This window comes from Amphiprion ocellaris, chromosome 16 (assembly GCF_022539595.1).
Source record: "Amphiprion ocellaris isolate individual 3 ecotype Okinawa chromosome 16, ASM2253959v1, whole genome shotgun sequence".
NCBI classification, from domain to species: domain Eukaryota; kingdom Metazoa; phylum Chordata; class Actinopteri; family Pomacentridae; genus Amphiprion; species Amphiprion ocellaris.
The window spans coordinates 31,896,927-31,919,516 of NC_072781.1; the positions used below are offsets into that span (position 1 = coordinate 31,896,927).

The window sequence follows — 22,590 nt, forward strand, 5'->3', positions numbered from 1 at the left end:
ACCCAAGACAGAAAAAGACAAAAACAAGACACAAAACGACAAAAACGAGACAAAATGACAAAAAAGTTTTCAGGCTTTTACTGTTTTTGACATAAACAGATTTTTCCACAGATATCGCCGTACATAGTTTATTTACAACAGATGGACTGTGAATCATACAAAATAACAGCCCATAAAACATTCAACACCTTTAATTACATCCCCATTCATATATATCGGCAGTTTTCTTTGTGATATTTTACAACTTTGTCACAGTAAAAGACGACATAAGAAGGCACAGTAGGCAGAATGCTTCTTGAGTGTTTTTAAACTTACAATAAATTATTCTGGCATGTTTGATTGAAAATCTGCAAAGGTTTGATTGACTATTATCTGTTAGTGTGAAGTCATGGTGATTTATCAGAGGTTCTTTTAATTAGATCATACCGACAATGACTCCCACAAACCAGTTTATTTTAACTGACTACACAGCACCTCTCCCAGCAGTACAGAAAGGACACCTCTTTCTCAGATATCAATGTATAGACATAGAAGTTTACATCCAGATGCAGCAGCTGTTGAACGCACAAAAACCTGTGACGACAGAAAATAAACATCCCACAGTTGCATGTGAAACTCCTCAAATTTAATCAAGCAGCTTGAAACATTCAGAAAGATAATAATAATCTAGGTTTCCCTGAAACATCTGAACATCTACAGTTTAACCCTCTGAACCCAGAAACCCTACAGCAGGTTTGAAAGGCCTTTAAAAAAGCATCGATTATCCGTTGGAAACTTAAAAATAGGGTTTCAAACTGCTCATTTGTGACGCATATTTACCAAACCTACACTTGAAATTGCAATATTTAATTAAACACCTTTTAATCTAGATGTCTCATGTTTAAAAAGTGCTTGAAATGAACCATATGCTCGAGCTAGAGTCTGTAAAATCTGTTAAAAAAAAAAATTGAGAAAAATTGTGGGTGTCACCTGTGGGCGCTTGGAAAATGTCAGACATGTTAATTCCACGTATTTTTGTAAAACACGTAATCAGAAATTAACCTTTTGCTTTATCCATTTTTAAGATTTATGGGATTAAAGCTACATCCTACTTATTTCTGAGTTCTATCTAATTCTGGCCACGGTTGTTCTGTTTCCATACAGGTGCAGGACTTTATACTGGAGAGAAAAATTAGCCTAAAGTGAAGAATAATGTGACAGGAGCAACAAAAAAAAACTGCTTTAGGTTTAGAGGGTTAAAGTCAGCAGGTTAGAGTAATCTGATCGTCAGTTTGTGCTGCAAAAATATGGAATAACTGGAAAAGTCACGTATCAGATGATGCTGGATGATGTGTGATGGTGTTCTGAGATCAGCAGGGTTAATAACTCTGAATATAAACCTTTAACGGGCTCAGAAATTAAAAAAAATCCAACCAAAACATGTTCTAGTGATCCGTTTGTTGTTATACCCAGTTATTTCAGTCGGATTTGTGTTTGTTGTCAGCAGCTTCAGTAAAAGCTTGATTTTATGGCATCAAACATTCAGCGTGGTCCTAAAAACATAACTGGAGGAATGTGTTTAAAGGATGCGTGATGTACGGGAATGTGAGGTGAAACACTGGCCTGTTGAGCTGCTGGGAGAGTCAAGCTTTAAAAAATGGCTCCTACAAACCTCCCAGCATCTCTGGAATGTGAAGTAAGTCACGTTTCCTGTCTCCTCCAGCTGTCCACCTCCAGATAAGGCACTAACGTCACGGCAGCGGTCAGGAAATGCAACGAAGGTAGAAGATGGACTGTGTGGCTTTCCTGTAAAAAGAGAAACCTTCCAGTCGCTCAGCGGCGTCCTCGGCCTGCAGGCAGAGCGCCGGTCGGCATCTGCTCCATTTGGAACGTCCAGCGAACTCGTCCTCTAAGTCAATCAAAGGGACGATTCACAGTTTCAAGGCAGCGGCTCCACGAGGAACGAACTCCGGTGATGAAGACGAAGCCGGCAGCTTCATTCATGGTTTGATTTCCATTTGTCATCTTCATAAAAGAGAGGCTGAAAACAAAAGAGAAAGATCAATTAAAGAAGTCTGGATCAAGTGATGCTAAGTGAAAATGAAAGCTGCTGGTGAGGGTTTTTTACATCAGTTTGGCTTGTTTGTGTAGCAGCTTTTCATTAAAGCTTCCATTCTGACTTAGCTGCTTTTCTCTTTTGTCAACATAAACCTCCTGGGAATTCCATTTTTGACAAAGACGAGAGCTGATAATGAGTTAAGACTCATGATTCCTGATGACTCTCTGAAAGAGTCCTTTTTTGTAAATTCTTGTCAGAAAAGCCAAAAATAATTGACCAGAATTCAATGTTTAAAAGCAATTAACCCTCCTGTTGTCTTCACTTACGGGCACCAAAAAATATTGTTTCCTTGTCTGAAAAAAATCCAAAAACTCAACAAAAAAATCCCCCAAATTTCAGAAAATTTGCAAAATCTTCAGGAAGAAAATTCCAATAATTCCTTAAAAGTTTTCCGTAAAAATTTTACTTAAAAAGAAATTCACCAAATTTGGCAAGAAAATTCTTCTAAATATTTTCAAAAATGAGTAAAAATCTTCCAAAAAAATCTTAAAAATATCTAAAGTGATTCCATATATATCAGTAAAACTTCTAATATTTTCTTCAAGAACATCGCCAAAAAAATCTACCAAAATCCAGCGAAATTCGCTGGATTTTGGTTGATTTTTTTGTCGATGTTCTTAAGAAACGTTTTAAACTTTTTTTTCCACTGAAAAATGTTCAAAAATTTCCCAAAAATGTTGAAAATGTGGACATCAGAAGTTTCACTGTGAATTTTTTTTCTTTCACATTTTTTAATTTTAAAACGGGTCAATTTGACCTGCAGGACGACAGGAGGGTTAAAGGAGAAATCTTCCATATATCGGTACAAATGTTTTTTATCCACACTGTACATCGATACTGGAAACCACAATCAGCAACGATCAGCTGGAGTTTTCTGCTGCTCTGTTCTCAAGGTGAATTTTATTGCCGATTGTTATTATTTATCTCATCTTTTTATTTACATGGCTCAGCTGTTGTGAAGAGATTTCTCTGTTAAAACAACTAGACGCTGTAAATTCACACGTTGACCTTAACAGGATGAGATAAATGAATTTTAAAAAGCCTAGTCTGGTTTAGTTAATCTATTTAAACGTGTCCTGTCTGTCTGTCTGGCCTCAGCGTTCGGTTTTGTGCGTCTTTCGGTTTTGTGTCACCTTGCTCTCCAGCACTCGGCTGTGCGTCGGGCTGCTGAGCTCCTCCAGAGTTTCGGCTGCAGGTCTGTTGAGGGTTTCAGGCAGCAGGAGACCCAGACAGCCGGCAGACAGACCACTCAGACAGAACACGGTGAAGGGCATGGAGCTGTGGAGGGCCCGCTGCAACACAAAAACACACAAACACAAAGACTGACGATTGTCTGAACGGGTCATTCCTGAACTGGAGGACATTTTATGTCCCATCTATTAAATTTCAAATAATTCACATACAAAATACTAAAAATTGCAGTTGTTGTGTAAATTTACTTGTCCTGAGACCAAATAAAAAAAAAACTAGGAGAAAAGAATGTTTGAAAATATTTTTAAAATACCAAATAAGTCTGGAGTTCTGCCTAAAATGACATTTTTCTCTTGTTCCACCCCCCTGATGACCAAATTGAATCTCAAATAAAACAATGAAAATTAAATTTAAATCTCCTTTTTTTAAGTTTAATTTTTTCATTGACGTCTCTTGTAATTGTGGGAACATTTTTTTAATCAACACAATATTTTAAATATTAATTATTATGCATGGAACGTGTCCCACAACATTCACCCAACCATGTTGGCATTTTTGTCGTTTTCTGTCTTGTTTTTATTTTTGTGGTTTGTTTTTGTGGTTTTCTGTTTCATTTGTCGTTTTCTGTTTTGTTTATGTCATTTTGTGTCTTGTTTTTGTCGTTGTCTCATTTCTATTGTTTTCTGTCTCGTTTCTGTCATTTTGTGCCTTGTCTTTGTGGTTTAATGTCTTGTTTCAGTTGTTTTGTGTTTTATTTTTGTCATTTTGTGTCTTATTTTTGTCGTTTTATGTCTTGCTTCTGTCGATTACATCATCAAACAGTTTTCCTAAAGAATGTGTAGAGCAAAGCTATGTCCTCGCTTCTATTTTTCATCTTTTCATCACATTGTCAGCCTTCTGCTACTGCTTAGCCTACTGTTGAGAAAACGCTAACATTAGCATGGATTAGCAACCCTGTTACTGTGATTAGAGTAGGGTTAGCAACCAACACAGAAAACATGGAATAAAAATGCTACCATTGATGTGGAAGCTGAGCCAATCAAGCCTTTGATAGCTTATTACCTATTATTGATGAATATGGAGCAGAAAACTGGGAAAGAGAAGGTTTATTTTTTAAACATTTTCAATCGAACCTGAACTTATCTTTTAATTTTCTGCAAATTTTCAAACTCTGCTGACTCTCTGAACCCTAAAACCTCCCAGTGGGTTTGAAAAGAATGTTATTCTGAAAAAAACTGCAGAAAAGTCACCATTTATGACATCCAGAAGTTGTTAAACCAGGAGGAATCGTTAGATTTTTTTTTAAACTACTAATCTCACCTTAAAATGAGAATATTTCATCAAAATCACTTTATTCTACATTTTATTGAAAAATATGACAAAAATGAACAATTTGCTTGAACATTCTGTAAAACAACAAAAAAATTCTATGTTCCTGGCATAACTGAAAAGCCATTTTCATTTGTTATAAATAAAAAAATCTAAGATATTCAAAGTATGGCACTTTAACCGCATCATATCATTATATAACACTCTTTTTTATGTTTATTATGATTCATAGATTCATTATAACTTTGTAAATGCGAACAAATAAGACAAAACACCATAGAAACATATAGAATCTTCTGCTGAAATATGATGCTACTAAACTAAGTAAGAATTTTAAGTCTTAGGAACCATTTTTCTTTAAAAAAAAAAAAAAAATCACCAGCAGTAATTGGCTCACATCCTTCTGAACATCGTTAAAGGAGAAAGATGCAATTTTAAGAATTTAACAAGGTAACAGCAAAATTAACTGCCCCTCCAGTGCACTTTGATTTAATATTAAATCAATATTCAGATGATCTTAATACTCAGGCTGCTGTACTGTTGAAGTTTTCCAACCCACCACTAGGGGTCACCAGAAGTCATGGCTTAAGTTCCACCTGCTGCTCTCATGGGTGAACCGAGGTAAAAGGTCAGTGAGTTCAGTTTAATAAATGGGAGATTGTGATCCTGAAATCTAATATGATAGTGTTGTGTACTTCATTTTGAAAGTGTCATGCACATTAAAATCCTTTTAAAGGCTTTCAAGCCCCATTAACGTTATAAATGTTGACCTGTTAACTCCACTGGACTTAGAACTAGACAGAAGAACAGTAAGAGGTTGAATACTTGCAAAACCATAAAAGGCCTCCACAGACAGCACAAGGAAATGCATAAATTCAATAACTACTGAACTTCATGAACCTGAAAATATCAGTTTGATGAATAAACTCTCAACACGTGTTTCACTTCCTGGGTGTTGACAAAAATATCTCCTTAACAACTGAGCAAATTCCCCACGAGGCCGGCTACGAGGTGCGGCTCAAAGGTTTCAGCATTAATCATCTGGTAGGATTTCCTTAGAATTTCCACCTCACAGCTGTTTTCTTCTTGAGTTCTGGTGTCATGAAACCACTCAAGTGTCAAACACTGGTCAAAGTCTGAGGGGAGTTCTGTTTGGGAAATTTTCACAGCCTGATAAAATCTCATTTAGTGATTTCTAGAACCTCTCACAGCCACTTGGGAAACTCTGATGAACATTTACCCTTATTGAAATGAAAGACGTCAGAAATAACGCTGCTATAAATAAATCCAAGCTGTAGGAAGAAGCTGTTATTACTGTGGTGACGCCTATCTTATATGTGTGCATATATATACATACACTAGCAGTCAAAAGTTTGGAAACACCTTCTCATTCAATGGCTTTTATTTAATTACTTTATACATTGCAGATTAATTGTGAAGACATCAAAACTATAAAAGAATGCATGTGGAATTATGTTGTAAGCAAGAAAGTGTTAAGCTTCAGTATTAATCTATAATGTAGAAAATAATACAAATAAATAAAATAACTGAATGAGAAGGTGTGTTCCAACTTCTGACTGGTAGTGTATATACTATATTTCTGTTTTTGTTTTTTTTACACTGTTGGATTTCTCTGTATGTACTGCACATGCAGAGGTATCGACAATAAAGTTCACTTTAGAGGCTTCGTAATTAATTAATTAATCGCATTTTTGTCCAATAGCAATACTTGACACAACTAGTAAAGTTTTGCAACTCAAATCACTTCTGGTTGACGACTGAATGGATGAACAGACACATACGTGAACTTAAACAACAAAAATGTTGGTTTCATTTCTATTTATCAGCATTTTTCATCTGTCTACGACATTCACAGATTACTGCAAACTCAAAGTGCAATTATAGCGATTATATTCAACATTTTAAGACTTTTTGTAAACTCAAGCACCTTCAATGTCCTGAAAAATGGTCTATAGCCGCTACCAGGACTGTCGTAGCTAACATTAGCTCTGGTGGTAACAGCAACATGTTTTACATTGAGGTGATGTTGTCAGTTTCAAGTGCTGCAGTGATCCAGGGTTTCTGCAGGGCATTAAAAAGCATTAATAGTCATTAAGTTCATTTTGTGAAAATTGAGGCCTTAAATGGCATTAAAAATCATTACATTTGATTCTCAGTGGCATTAAAAATCTTTCTGCAGTTTTCAAGAAAAATATTTGATTATAATAATATGTAATTACAGACTGCATTTTGTCAGATATGTGCATTTGTGTAAACATGTCGAAGCATTGCAATAATTGTTCCGGCCCGTCGGGTACAGTTGCCAAAACCTGCATGTTTTTAAAGTGGCTGGCAGAATGGAGCAGGTGGAGGAGAGCTGGGAAATGGGGAAATGCAAATTCCAGTAAAAATGGCTAGAAAACGTGGATTTCAGAGAATGACTGCAGCCTATTGGTGGTCAGGGGTGGTTTCTGGATTCAGAAATAATGAAATGTAGGGAGAGTTTTCATATAAAAATCATCTTTTACAAAAAAAAACCAAACACGTGCAATTTGTTGAGTTCACGGTCATGGCATTAAAATTTTTACAGTATAGCATTAAATTGGCATTAAAAAGCATTAAATTTGACTGGCTGATTTCTGCAGAAACCCTGTGATCAGAAAACTGTTGCACAATTTGCAAACAACCAGGCTTTTATTCAAGCTGCCATCAGGAAGATTTTAAAAGAAAACTTTCCGTCCAACAAGCTCAATGCGTCTCATCTTCCTTCACTGTTCACCAAACTTTCTTGACATCACAGTGAGTCCTGTGAATTTTCTTCGCAGATGGAAAACAGACTTTAGCTTCAATAGCGCCACCTACTGGGCTGGAGTGTTCATCAGTGTGCCAGAAATTAGGGAACTGAGAAAGGTGCTATTAAATGTGTTATTTTTTTCTGTAATTAATTAATCGGAATTAGCATTTTAAAGTCCCGGCCCTAAAATATAGTCATAAAATTCCATTACAGTGCTGTTAATAATCCCATAAATAAAGCCAAGATTTTTTCTCTTCTGTCATAATTATCTGCTCCAACAACAAACTGAACTAAAGTCAAACTCCTCAGCTCCATTAGATCACTTAAAATCTCCACTATTATTATCGAGTCCTCATTTTTCTTTCATATTCTCTTGCGCTGGCTAACAAGAAGCAACCAGGGACCATTAGGAGCAAATCATCTGGATACTAAAGACCAATGACGAGCCACACCCTGCATATCCAGTTTGGTGCGTCATTTTTGGCTTCAGATTTCACATCACATGTTTCAGTTTTATCAGAAAACCACAACTTGGGGTTTTCCCTCTTCTTCAGTGTGCTGCTTTTTTAAATCCATCTGCAAATTCACAGCAACCAGAGTCCACATCATGTGAGTTATTCTCTCCACCACAAAAAATAAAAACACTGCTGGAGTTCCCTTTTATGAATTCTAATATTAAAACGGTGTCATTCTGCACGTCAGACATTTCTGAGTTCTCTCTGCTTCTAATCACAGTTGTGTCATTTCCATAGAGGTGCAGTGAAAAATGAGAGCACAGTGAGCAAAAAACGCTCAAAAACTGATCAGATTAAACTATAAACGCTCACATTCTTACCATGGAGGGAACAAATGGCGCAAGGATTCCTCCAACTCTGCATGACATGGAACAAACTCCCAAACCAGCGTTTCTGAAACAAAGAAATGTTTTAAAATGCGTGAATAACTCAGCCAAACATTAGGAAGAAGAAGTGATTAGGCAAAGAGTATATTTACCTGATGACTGTTGGGTAGAGTTCAGAGGTGTAAACATAGGCAATGTTGAACGCTGCACTGACCATCAGCTTTCCCAGAAGTGCTAAAGATGTAACACTCAGCAAAGTCCCTGTAAACACAAATACAACCGTCTCATTCTTCACAAAACATCCTGCAGGCAAACAGGACAGAGTGAATATTATTTTGCAAATTTTGTCCAAAACCTTGATGAAGATGTAGAAACAAACAAAACTTTGTCCATCTACAAGGAAAAAAAAGTGGAAAGAGGTCTTCATTAACTGTTTTCAGTCCCACCAGTAGTAATAATTAAACTGCGAAGGAACGCGATGGGGTTATGTGACATTCGGTGTACATTTGTCTGTCTGTCTGTCTGTCTGTCTGTCTGTCTGTTAGCAACATTACTCAAAAACAGACTAACGGATTTGGATGAAATTTCCACGGAAGGTCAGAAATGACACAAGGACCAAGTGATTAGATTTTGGCAGTGATGCGGTTTATAGTCTGGATCCACAGATTTGTTGAAGATTTCTGTATCATTGCAAGATAGCGGCACAGTGTCACTGTAACCATGACAACAAGTGAACACTACACCAGCTGCCTGCTGATGATCACATGATTGTGATCCTACTACAAATCCACCGCTGAGGACTTATCAGAACTTATCCATCAAAAATGATAGAAAGAACAATTGATTAAATTGTGGGGGTGTTTCTGAGTCCCATCAATTCCGATACATGTTTTAGTCACACGATTATCCGTACATAATGTACACATGCATAACACACGCCTGTGCTCAGTGCAAAGTCATTTTTTATCAAAGGTTTCATCTGTTGGAAATTATACAACTGAGCAGCCTTGGCAGAGTTCTGCGCTCTCTCAGTGCTTTTCTTGTTTCTTCATGTCTCATGAGGTCCAGATATGAAGACAAAGAGAGAAGTGAAAACAGCTGATCAGTCGTGTGAATTAAATGTTCGTCACATCGGGAAAAAAAATCCAAAAACACCTCAAGCGAGCATAAATTTTGTTTTGTTAACTTGTGAAGTTTATTATTCTGCTGTTCCATCAACCATTTCTAGTGCAGTTCCCAAAAATAAGAAAAGGACTCAGAGACATACAAGCACTAGACTCACGTTATGTTGCATTGTGAATTGAAATGAAGGTGATTATATAAGCTGTCATCATGAAAACTGCTCTGCACATTGGAGAGGTACTAAACAATTCAAAACTACATCTTATTCAGCTGATGTCGCTTTAAAACACTGGTGTTGCAAATGCTTGTTGCCAGGGGTGGAATGGATTCAGACATAAGGAGAGGAGGTGAGGAACTGAGAAATAAGAAGAGGGTGAAGTCTCACCAGTGTTTTCAGGGATGAACATGGTGAGGAGGCAGGCCAAACCAGCCAGACACAGAAAACAGGCCATGCTTTTCCTCCTCCCAGCCCTGCACAAGAAGACACAAAACAACTCAGGTAATGAAAACATTCACATTTGGACAGCAGCAGATGGCAAGGGTGGATCAAAAAGTCCTGTGACTGTGCAACATGTACAAGCAGTAACTGTTACGAGTCAGGAAACCAGTCGTGTTATCAACATCGCATTTGCAATTTCTCCACGAAGATCAACTGAATCATAGAGAAAAAAATCGCATTCATTGTTAGTCAGCAGCTGGAAGATCCAACCCTCATGTGAAGGATCATCACTGGTGACCAGAGGTGGGTCTGCAGCTACCATCCAGAGACGAAACAGCGGTTTTCAGTGTAAAAGCTACAGTTTCCAAGTCAAAGTTTGACTCTAACGTCCTGTGATGGAAATTTTTGTTGAATAAAACTTTTAGTCAAAAGGTTTCCTTCATTCATTATCTCCAGATTTTTTTAATTTTTATTTTAGTCATTTATTTTTAAAATGGGACAATTCATATTAATGTACATTTTCATGTAAATATGATAGATTGTAGCCATATGGCTAATTTCCGTCTCAAAGTCACTGAGTGTAGTGAATAAAGAAAGAAGGAAAAACAAGACCTACGGCACAATCTACACTACTGTTCTAAAGCTTGGGGTCACCCAGACAGTTTCATGTCTTCCATGAAAACGCCCACTTTTATTCATGTGCTAACATAACTGCACAAGGGTTTTCTAATCATCAATGAGCCTTTCAACACCATTAGCTAACACAATGTAGCATTAGAACACAGGAGTGATGGTTGCTGGAAATGTTCCTCTGTACCTCTATGGAGATATTCCATTAAAAATCAGCTGTTTCCAGCTACAATAGTCATTTACCACATTAACAATGTCTACACTGTATTTATCATTCATTTAATGCTAACTTCATTGAAAAAAAATGCCTTTTTTTCCAAAAATAAGGACATTTCTAAGTGACCCCAAACGTTTGAATGGTGGTGTATCTATTATCCTGAACTGATAACCAAAACAGCATCCCTGAAGACTGTTGAACCTCTGAGCCAAGTCAACAAAGACACATTTGAATGTTAGAGCAGTAAACTGTAGGTCTTGTACAGATCAAGCTGGTGGGAGGATCAGGCAGAAATTCCACAAACAAACGTTGACAAGGCACACCTGTGAAGTGAAAACCATTTCAGGTTCTACCTCATGAAGCTCATCCAGAGAATACCAAGAGTGTTCAAAACAGCAATCAAAGCAAAGGGTGGCTATTTTTCAAGAATCTAAAATATAAAACATGTTTTGACTTATTTCACACTTTTTTGTTTCCTACATAATTCCATATGTGTTCATTCATAGTTCTGATGCCTTCAGTGAGAATCTACAATGTAAATAGTCATGAAAATAAAGATTAAATGAGAATATGTGCCCAAACCTTTGACTGGTAGTGGCCCTTCTTGATCACTAATAATTGGCACTGGCTAAAAAACAAAGCAAAAAAGGACACCACATCTATTGATCTCTGCTCACCAGTGTTTGTTGATGAAGTAAATGCAGAGTGGGTAGGCTGGCAGCTCCACCAGGCCATACATGGCCACGTTAAGGTATCGACTACCAGACGTCTCGCTGGCCCCCAGAGTCAAACCGTAGTAAACCAGACTGCAGGCATACCTGCAACACAAACACACATAGACAACATCAGTAGATGCAATCACGGATAAATTACAAGTGGATGTTTGGAGAGTCGCAGTTGTTGTTCATCCGGCTCTCAATTTCAGCATATTTACCAGCTTTACTTGGATTGCATCAATATTAGAGCGAGACGTAACACATGGTGCCCAAATTGCAAAGGTTTATAAAAAGCTGTGTGTTATTTCAGCTTTGAACAAAAGAGCTAAAATGTCTCTCACAGTTGGCTGAAAGAGTTCAGGGCGGTGTTATCTTTAGACCGACTTCCTTCCTTTAAAAACTGAACGGTTCAGGACTAAAAGACTTTTCTGATCTGCTGTGACATTATGAAGCATTCAGACTCCTCAGGTTTACTTTCTCTCATCACAGTCAACACAAAGCATGAAGAGGCAGCTTTCAGTTCACACCCACAATTGCTGATTTCCTGCAACTCTCACTTCTAAATCAAGCCTGAAGACTTTTCTGTTTGGCTTTTGCCTGTCATTAAACTAAATCTGAAGCTTCTGAACATCTTAAACTGCACCGTAACTTTTATTTTACATTTTAGCTCTTCCAATTGTGTTGAAATTTGATATTTATTTTGCTTTAAGTGCCTTTCACACTTTGTCTTAATGCTTTTTATGTTTTACGTACAGCACTTTGACTTGAAACCTGTTGAAATGCAATACACAAACTTTTCTTGTCTTGTTTTTTGTCTGTATGAGGAGCATAGAGGTGACAAAGCAAGCGGAGAAGATAATGAGGCTCAAGAAAACAAAAATCTATGAGAGAAATATCAAAATCAAGAGCTGGATCTTTCTTTAAAAAAAAAAAAAAAAAAAAATCAGACGCAAAGAGGAAAACTAGAAAATGGCAAACAAACTGAAGCCACAAGTCTTGTGAATGAGCAGAAAATTATTAACAGCTGCAACTAGCAATTACTTTCACTGCTGATTAATTTGTTGATTAGTTTCTCAATTAATCTATCAGTTGTTTGGTTTATAAAATGTTTGAAAATGGTGACAAATGTGTTGTTTGGTCCACAACCCAAAGATACTCATGGCATGTCTGTCTGTCCGTCTGTCTGTCTGTTAGCAACATTACTCAAAAATGGACTAACAGATTTGGATGAAATTTTCAGGGAAGGTCAGAAATGACACAAGGACCAAGTGATTAGATTTTGGCAGTGATGCAGCTTATAGTCTGGATCCATGGATTTGTCAAGTATTTCTGTATCATTGCCAGATAGCAGCACGGCGTCACTGTAACTATGACAACCAGTGAACACTTCGTCAACTGCCTGCTGATGATCACGATTGTGATCCTACTACAAATCCACCGCTGAGGACTTATCAGGACTTATCCATCAGAAATGATACAAGGAACAACTGATTAAATTGTGGGGGTGTTTCTGAGTCCCATCAATTCCCGTCTCCTGCTACATATTTAGGTCACGTGATTCGGTATCCGTACATAACATACACATGCAGAACACACGCCTGTGCTCAGCGCAAGGTCATTTTGTTTGTGGGTACATCTATATTAAATGGACACATTCTATGTTGCTGTGATTTCTGATTATCAGTAAGTAATGAATAAATGCTGCATTTCTGACAATGCTTTAATTGGGAATGAGCAGCCTTGGAGGAGTACTGCGCTCTCTGAGTGCTTTTCTTGTGTAATACCTTTGTTAGTTTTATAATCGTGGTGTTGGCAATTTGAAGTGCAAATCCAAGAAATCACGCCCTTGATGACATTGGGCTCCCCTTTTCCATTTTGCTTGCTGTCAGCAGATGCTCATTGGAATGCACTTTTAATTTTAGATGAACAGTTGGTGCTATTAGACCATAGAAGAAGAAGGAGGTGCAAACAGCTGGAGAATGAGGTGGAAACAGTGACTGACTGTATTAATAGTGTCAGGCCTCGCTGGGACACTCACCAGACATACATGAGCACCATGGTCCTCAGACGGAGGACTGGATGGATCGCCAGCTGCAGGACACTAGTGCCCCTGTTGCTATGGTTACCAGTTCTGGCGGCACCAACACGTTGCAGCACCAGGTGTTTGGCAGCGTTGCCGTTCCTCAGCGCCATGTAGCGCAGAACCTACAAATCAGAACACAGCAGGACAGCACAGGTTCAGGTACTGATAAAACTGAGTCCCATAAAGAATCAGGAAAAAGCTGTTCAACCCTCAAAATTCCATGTAGTTTTTTGTGCGTTTTTTTGCTCCTGTCACATCTTTTATTCACTCTGGGCTCATTTTTCTTTGCAATATAAAGTCCTGCACCTCTATGGAAACAGAACAACCATGAATAGAGAACTCAGAAACATCTTTCGTATAGTGTGGCACAAAAATGGAAGCTGAATTTCTATTTTCTTGTAAAAAAAAATTGAAATGACCCACAGGTGTTACTGACACTGGAAAAAATGGTGACTCTACATACTGTAGCCATTTCACATCTTAACATTTTTCACCTGTCTGTATATTCGTATCCTATCTGCTCAGTGTCAACACAACCTGCTGTTCAGTCCAATTCAGCTGAAAATTCACCATTTTTCGTGACATGACCGTTGGTTGGAGCTGAGTCAGTGTTGGCTGGTCAGTTGTGCCCAGGAGTGCAGAATTTTTTTAGTTTTTACAGAATACGGTTAGTGCAAATGGTTTATTTTTCTCACATTTTAAAATAAAACATTTAGATTAAAGTGGAAACAGAAAGTCTTCCAATGTCCTTAAATGGTCAGTTGGCAGATTTAGCTCCCTGTGACTGCCCCATCTGCCTTAAAATGAAATTCAGTTTGAAGGGTTGTTGTTATGACACAGTTTAGGAGGTTTAGTGTCTTTGCAGATGGAGCTTCACATTTTGACATAACAGGACTTTCAGTTACGATTACAAGTGTTGCAGGAGCACTGGGAGCAGAGCATCGCTGCACAAGGAGATGACTTCAGTGAAAATGGTGATCAAAAATAAATCTGGTGAGGTTTTGATTTTAATAGGTACAGTCTTCAAACTTCTTGATCCCGCCGCATACAGATCTAGGAGCAAATAGCTTTAATAAAGTCAGTTTGAATCGTGTTTACGTCTTCCAGCCAAATTTACTGTTATATTCAAACTTCAAACTGATTAACAGCTCAGGAATGTCTTTTAATGGTGTCTTTTGTGCATGTCGAAAACAAACTTCCTTCTCATTCAAACTTCTCCCTGAGCTCAGAGTGTTTTCTGCTGAAGTAAAGGAAAAAAGGGCGGACAAGACAATTTGGAAATTTTGACTACTCTGCATAAATTCCTCCTGGTGTAGGAAGACATGGAGATAAAAGTCGTCACCACTCTAACCTCCGGGGAAAGTTTAAACAAGCTGCACAAGAGGCCTGTTTCTCATCTCACTGAGAGGAAACAGTTAAACATTCCCTTAATTCCAACCACAATTTCAACTCTCTGTAACTGCGGCCGGTTCAGGAATATTGCTGAATATCAGGTTTTGACTCCCTTTAGGCTCTCCCACTTCAGCCGAGTTGGCAGCTGTGAAGTTGACGCATTTGTTTAAATATTAACTTACCTCTTCGGCCTGCTCTGTCCGACCCTGAGAATACAGCCAACGAGGAGACTCTGGAAGAGTTCTGGAGGGAAGAAAGGAGGAGAAAGATTACTGCAATGCACTAGCAGGAACTTTACATTTCTGGATACTGTGTTTGAATAAGTGAGGTGGTCTCATATCTGAGAAAAGACATGAACATATCCACAACAACAGGTGTTTTTTTTCTTGTACAGAGTCATCACTGGTCCCAGTTTTTTAGCTTATCTGGACAGTTATTACTATGCCAAGGAAAACGGCAGAGCTATGTGACGATCAGCGTCTGTCTGTCTGTCTGTCTGTCTGTCTGTCTGTCTGTCTGTCTGTCTGTCTGTCTGTCTGTCTGTCTGTCTGTCTGTCTGTCTGTCTGTCTGTCTGTCTGTCTGTCTGTCTGTCTGTCTGTCTGTTAGCAACATTACTCAAAAACAGACAAACAGATTTGGATGAAATTTGCAGGGAAGGTCTGAGACAAGGTCCCATGAAGTAGACTGGATGGAGACGGACTTGAGCTCTTAACAGGATATCATTATGTTTACAACATATGAGGTGTTAGCAACTGTACATATCCTACAAAAACCAGTCATGCATTAAATCATTTGCATCAACACCTCCACAGCTGAGAACCAGACAGACTCAACCATATCGAGGAAACAGACAACAGATCTGAAAAAGAACTTTAAACGTCTTTCAAAGCAAAGCATGTGCCAGAAATGTGGGCATTTCCTTGTTATGGTAATAACATCTAAATTATTCTTTAAGTTTTAAAGCATCTGCGGAGTGAAAAAACGCAGTGAACCAAAGTATTGATGATCTGTCTGTGAACTTCTTAACTGTCCAAATAGTTTGTTGATGCTGCCAAAATGACACCATTTATCAGAAACAGGAAATGTGAATACAGGAAGAATTGGGCCTTTAACTAATCATCTGTGGTGCACTGCTTGGTTGAAAAAGCGGAACCAGCTCTAATCTGTCAACCGTGGCATTTATCTACATGTCCATTTAAAAATTCACCCAAAATAAAGTGTCTATTATAAGCAGATTCTCCAAAAAACTAAATATTCTACATTCAGCAGCACAATCTTGAAGCCATTAGTGAGTTGGCTGTGATTAACAGTCATGGGACAAAAACTCAGAGAGTTTTCAGCTGAACTTTAGGCAGTGTTTAGACACCAAGTATGAAAATACCTATAGTATGTAGAGTCACCATTATTTCACTGGTAATACCTAGGGACATTTAGATGAATGTTGGATATGTTGATTCCTGTTTTTTTTCAATTTCAGTAAAATAAATAATCAAAGAAATTCAACTTTTTGAAATGTATTTAAACATTTATTGCATTCTAGCTGTGTAATTCTGCACGTCTTAGTTCTCTCCACTTCTAGCTATGGTTGTTCTGCTTCCATAGAGATTCAGGACTTTACATTGCAGTGAAAAATGAGTCCACAGTGAGTCAGACGCTGCTGGGTGTTCAGAGGGATGGGCTTCTGTTTCCAAACACCACCACTATATTTGATTTGTTTTGGTGGAACAAGGCTGGTGTTTGATGTTTGTACTCACACAGACAGCAGGAAGAACAGGACACCGGATGAGTTGGCCGCCGTGGCCAGGTTCCTCCAAGGCCGGATGAAGTAACCCAGAGCTCCAAACAGGGCGATGCCAACCGCAAATGTCATGCTGGCCAATGTGCCTGAAGAAAAGAGCAGTGAAAGAACAGCAGGCTTGTTTAGTGGTTAAACTGAGGTGGGAAAATCACAGGTTTGAGTCTTTTTGTATGTTCAAGTCCAAACATACAACTATATCCCGACACCACCACAGTTAAAATGACCGCTGTATCATATTTTAGCATAAAACTTCCCTATTATAATGCTAACCTCTATGTTCGAATTAAAAGAAAATCCACAGAGCAGCTCCTCTTTCAACTTTCATAGATATTTAACATATCTAATCACCTCAGAATTTATACAGATAGAGAGATAATTTATTCACCACTGTGGGGAAATTTAAGGTATCCAGTAGCTCACTCATGTTGATTACAAGATAGATAGGCAGAGGAACAGCGTACAAAACAAAATTACTGTGCTATTGGTGTGCAAATTGTGCTGGTAGAAAAGATAGCATAAGGTGGCCAAAATGTTGGTATTTGCAGAAATGTGCAAAAACTTGATAACATTTCCCATAAGGCACAAATTGGTGGTATTTACACTAAAAATAGAGTATTACAGGAGTACAGAATACAATAAAAATAGAGTACAGGAGGTCCTCGGTTTACCACGTCCTCGATCTACAGCGTTTCATGTTTACGTCGCCATCTCCCATAAATTTATTAAGAAAGTCTTGTTCCATCAATCCAACGTACGGCATTTGTGACATTAAAACAAATTTCACCTGAGAACTAGTTGGCTAGCAGAGCGGACGAATATGTCGTTACGTGGTGTTATAAGAGGAAGATGGCGATGTTTTTATGTCCCAGATTATGATTTTACCACTGTGTCCCACTTCCGGCGAAAATCGTCTTACGTCACGCCGTAGGAACGAAATTCCAACGCAAGTTGAGACCCCCTGTATTATAAAGTAGAAAAGGTGCAATGTGAAAACTACCTGTAAAAGCACTCAGAGCGCAGTACTCCACCAAGGCTGCTCATTCCCCCATATGCCGTTGTCACAAATACAGCATTTTTTTTTTAAGAAATGCAGCATTTGTTTATTAGTTACTGATAATCAGTTATGCATGTGTATGTTATGTACAGATACTGAATCGCGTGACCTAAATATGTAACGGGCGACAGGAATTGATGGGACTCAGAAACACCCCCACAATTTAATCAATTGTTCCTTGTATCATTTCTGATGGAAAAGTCCTGATAAGTCCACAGCGGTGGATTTGTAGTAGGATCACAATCATGTGATCGTCAGCAGGCAGCTGATGTAGTGTTCATTTGCTGTCATAGTTATAGTGACACCGTGCTATCTCACCATGATACAGAAATCTTTAACAAACCCGTGGATCCAGATGATAAGCCACATCACTGCCAAAATCTAATGACTTGGTCTTTGTGTCATTTCTGAACTTCCCTGAAAATTTCATCCAAATCTGTTAATCTGTTTTTGAGTAATGTTGCTGACAGACAGACAGACAGACAGACAGACAGACAGACAGACAGACAGACAGAGAGACAGACAGAGAGAGAGACAGACAGACAGACAGACAGACAAACCAATGTCAATCATCACATAACTCGTAACACGTTCCTTGGCGGAGGATAATCATGAGTATACAGGAGGGGTGTGGTGCATGGGTGCTGCTGGATGTAGGAATATTGGTTTATTACACGGTTTAGTTGAGGATTTCTGCACTAATTTTCCAGCAGTTAAAGCTGTTATATAAACTCAAGCATGGTGTGATTATTTGGGGGGTTTCGTACCGGTCATGGCCCAGTAGGATTTGCCCACATACTCCTGAGTGAGGACGAAGCAGACGAGGCCGATGCCACCATTCATCAGCCCGACCAAGAGGCGAGACACGGCGAAGACCTCGTAGCTGGGCGCCAAGGCGGTCACATAGCCAAAGATCACCTCGAAAAACAGACCTGGGAAGACGAGGGTGAGAGGAAAAAAACACTTTTAAGTTTCCATCTTGGTAGACAATAGAGTCAGCCCTATTTATTTCTCGACAAACAGCCTCAAGTCTCCTTCACCTGTCAGGTAAACGGGTCTTCTTCCAATCTTGTCGGAGAGTGGCCCAAAAACAACGTTCCCGACCAGCAGCCCGGCGAAGAAGAGCGATCCAGCGAGACTGACCTTATAGGCCTGCTGCTTGACCAGAAACCACTGAGGAGGCAGGAGGAAACAGGTGGAGGTTTGGTGAAATAAACAAACAAACATGCTGCATCTCAGCCTGAAAACAAACTCTGGCTCTCTCACCTCAGTCACTATGGAGTCGATGTCTTCTGTGAAGGTGACTGCTGGCTGCTGGCTGGACGGAACGATGTCCTGCTGCTCAGTCCGGTACTCTGGAGTCGATCCAACCAGAACGATGAGCATGGACTGACAGGCCATGTACACCTGAAACACACGGCAAACTTATCTACTAGAAGCATTACCATCATCTCTACTGCAGCCTTCAGCATGGTGTGAAAACCTGTACAACCAGGGACGAGCTGGATCAGAATGACTCCAATTTGGAAATCCCAATGTTCTGCCATCTAGGATAAAGTAACCTATTCAACTTTTGCACCAATTCTTCCAGGTACAAGCTCACCAAGTCGGCATCAACACTGCTCTAAATGCGACCACATATCACAGTGTAAGCTGCTAACAATATAAAGGACAACGGGTACCATGGAGTCAGTTCAATAAGCAAGAAAAAAGCAAAATAAAATAACACAAGCAACTCCTTCCATCTTCAGTTTCTTTTAAAACAGTCAGACTCCACACACGTACATAATTCACGAATACAACGTGGATAGTTTGTGTTATAAATCACAAAAAGGCTAAGTGATCAGTACCTCACAAAATAAAGTTTCTTCTTCATTTGTCGCGTGAACAGCTTTAAAGCTCTGTGTTTAACACAACTATCATATATAGAGGGTCCTCGGTTTACGACGTCCTCGACATACAGTGTTTGGTCGTTACATCGGCACAGGTTACGTGGAAGTAGTTGGTGAGCAGAGCGGACGAATACGTCGTCATGCGGCACTACAAGATGGCTTTGGTCATTGGTATTCATGACTTTTCCTAAGAACTCATCGATATCGCGATGCACATAAAAACTTTGTTCACATTTTTGCCTGAGTTCCGACTTATGGCGAAAAATCGACTTACATTGCGTCGTTGGAACGGAACTCCAACGTAAGTCAAGGACCTCCCATAGAGTGATAAATGACAGTTACAATTAAAAATACTCTCTTTGGGTTAGGGTTAAAACTTTTTTTGTTTTTTACTAAACTCTACTTAAAGGCTCAATGCATGGGCTAATGCTGCAATACTTTATCACTGCAATGGTTAAACTAATCAATTAAAAAAGATCTAAATACATGCATATATATATATATATATATATATATATATATATATATATATATATATATATATATATATATATATATATAAATACACACGCACACATACTGCATGATAGATATATGTTATTTGAGTGATTTAAAGAGTTATTCCATTTTATTCCTGAATCCAGCTGTTTATGGAGATCACAATAATCTTGGTTTGTTGAATCACAAGTATCCCCAATCCTACTAAAAAAAGTTCTGAACAACATGGACTAAAGGTTTGGTCCAGATCAAAACAAAGACTAGATCCTGAAATATTAGAATCTCTTGTTTTGTTTTTATGTCGGTAAAACAACCCTTTTTCAAGATCTGACCCTATCCGATCAGATTACAACCGGACCCACGGTGCAAAAATTAATTATACCATGTTCTAGGTGATCTGTACCCTGGTCTTAAAACATTTTCAAACATCAAATTAAAATCATTTAGGATTTAAACCAAGTTAGGACGACAGCAATCCACCAACATAGCAGTTTCAGGAGAGTTAACCGCTCTTCAGGGCTTTTTTCTTGAATACCATTTGCATAACATAGCTATTTGCATATTGTTCCATCTTAGATCATAAACATGTTGATAAGAAGTTTCTTTAAATGACACAGGAGTGAACCCAATGTTGAGAGAGGCCATGTGATTTTTAATTTCTAACTCAATGAACTGTTGAACAAACTATTAGCATAAAGAAATGCACAGGACAACTAACTTTAAATAAGATATCTTCTGTCTATGTGGAGTTATTGAGTTCCATGTGGAAAGCTAAGCAACAGCAAACTAAATAAACAACTTTGATGATGGATAACAAATGTAGAAAATAATAAAATCCATCCATCCATCATCTATACACCGCTTAATCCTCACTAGGGTCGCGGGAGGGGCTGGAGTCTATCCCAGCTAACTCAGGTGAAGGCAGGGGACACCCTAGACAGGTCACCAGTCTGTCACAGGGCTACATACAGAGACAAACAATCACTCTCACATTCACACCTACGGGCAATTTAGAATGATCAATTAACCTCAGCATATTTTTGGACTGTGGGAGGAAGCCGGAGTACCCGGAGAAAACCCACGCATGCACAGGGAGAACATGCAAACTCCATGCAGAAAGATCCCGGGAAAGCCGGGACGCGAACCAGGGACCTTCTTGCTGCAAGGCGAAAGTGCTAACCACTACCCACTGTGCAGCCCAATAATAAAATCTCGCCGCGTAAATAGTATTAAAGTTTTGAAAACTTTAGTTATTTAGTTAAAAGAGTAACATTTACCATTAACGTCCAGCAGGCTAGAACAGAAGATTAGCTTAACCCACCTGGACGCTTTACCGAACTCCGTTTAAATATGTGGGCGTTTACGGTTAAATGTGCTTTATGTGACAATAACACGCAATGTGAGGAATGACTGTTGTGGTAAATCCGGCATTGATTTTACACGTTTATGAGCAATTAACTGTCGATAAATGTGGAAAAAACGATATATATTCTAATAGAGCTCGGCATCCGGCGCAGAGCGTGGATTGCTAACACAACAAGCAGTCAAAACGGGAAAAAAGGTTTCAACATGATTAATTTAACTTGAAACAAGCTTTGTTTATAGCGCCGAGTTCAAGATTGGGTCAAATAGGGATGTGAACGATGGTCAGGTATGAACTGCAGACGTGTGTAAGCTTACAGACAAACAAGTAAACACTATTTCCTAGGTTTTTCTGAAGGGAGTCTGGTGTTTAGGTTTTAACTCTAGAACGCGCCTAGTTGCACTGCTTTTTAGCTAAATCTTAAACAGCTCAAACATTTTAATGCCACGGCACCTAAATGTGATTTAAATGCATTCATAATTAGGTTGGAAATGCGTAATTTTCACAGTATTATTTATTACTTATTACTTATTAAAACGCCTCCGGTTGCGTGTGAGAGCCACGTAGCGCTAGCGTTGCCGGAGCGGCTAACGACCGCACGGACGCTTCCAGCGACGCTCGTTTCTCTCCTAACCGGTATTTTAAAATCCTCCAACCTGGGTCAGAACCAGAACAGTCACCGCTCGCCTCTGGTAAGGTCCGAACTCGCCGACAATTTGGAAAGATTCTTCTAAATCCATCCCAGGCAGGACGGCCAGGCAGGCGGCTCCGACGTTAGCATCACCGCCGAAGACGAAGGAGCGGAGCGAGAGAGAAATCCGCCTTCACCTCCGAGTTCGCTTCGATTCGGCGAACACCTCTCTCGTTGCAATAACACAGTGATTCTCAACCTTTTTTCACTCCCATATGAACTATTTTTTCATTCAAGCACCCCCCAACCAAGGCAAAGCGTTTTTGGCTGATAAAAAGAGACAAAGACGTAAAATACAGCACTACGTCATCAGTTTCTGATATATTAAATTTTATAACAATGCAAAAAATTGCTAATTTATAGTGGTCTCGCTTCAGCTATTTGGAAAAAAATAACTAAAAACTTGTTGAAAAATAAATAATTGATTCAATTGTAAATAAA

At 38.8% G+C, this 22,590-nt stretch overlaps 1 protein-coding gene across 1 annotated transcript; it reads right to left on the reverse strand.

Moving 5' to 3' along the window:
* Positions 1–63: 63 nt before the first annotated feature.
* slc22a15 (solute carrier family 22 member 15) lies at positions 64–22,274 on the reverse strand. Its single transcript, XM_023261574.3, has 13 exons — positions 22,115–22,274; positions 18,972–19,112; positions 18,746–18,878; positions 18,473–18,637; positions 16,608–16,737; positions 15,035–15,095; positions 13,416–13,582; positions 11,339–11,479; positions 9,761–9,846; positions 8,406–8,514; positions 8,248–8,320; positions 3,232–3,390; positions 64–2,020 (listed from the first exon to the last, which is right to left on the reverse strand). Exons 1-13 carry the CDS (start codon positions 22,196–22,198, stop codon positions 1,976–1,978), a joined length of 1,494 nt encoding a protein of 497 aa, XP_023117342.1. The 5' UTR covers positions 22,199–22,274; the 3' UTR covers positions 64–1,975.
* Between the last annotated feature and the right edge of the window lie 316 nt (positions 22,275–22,590).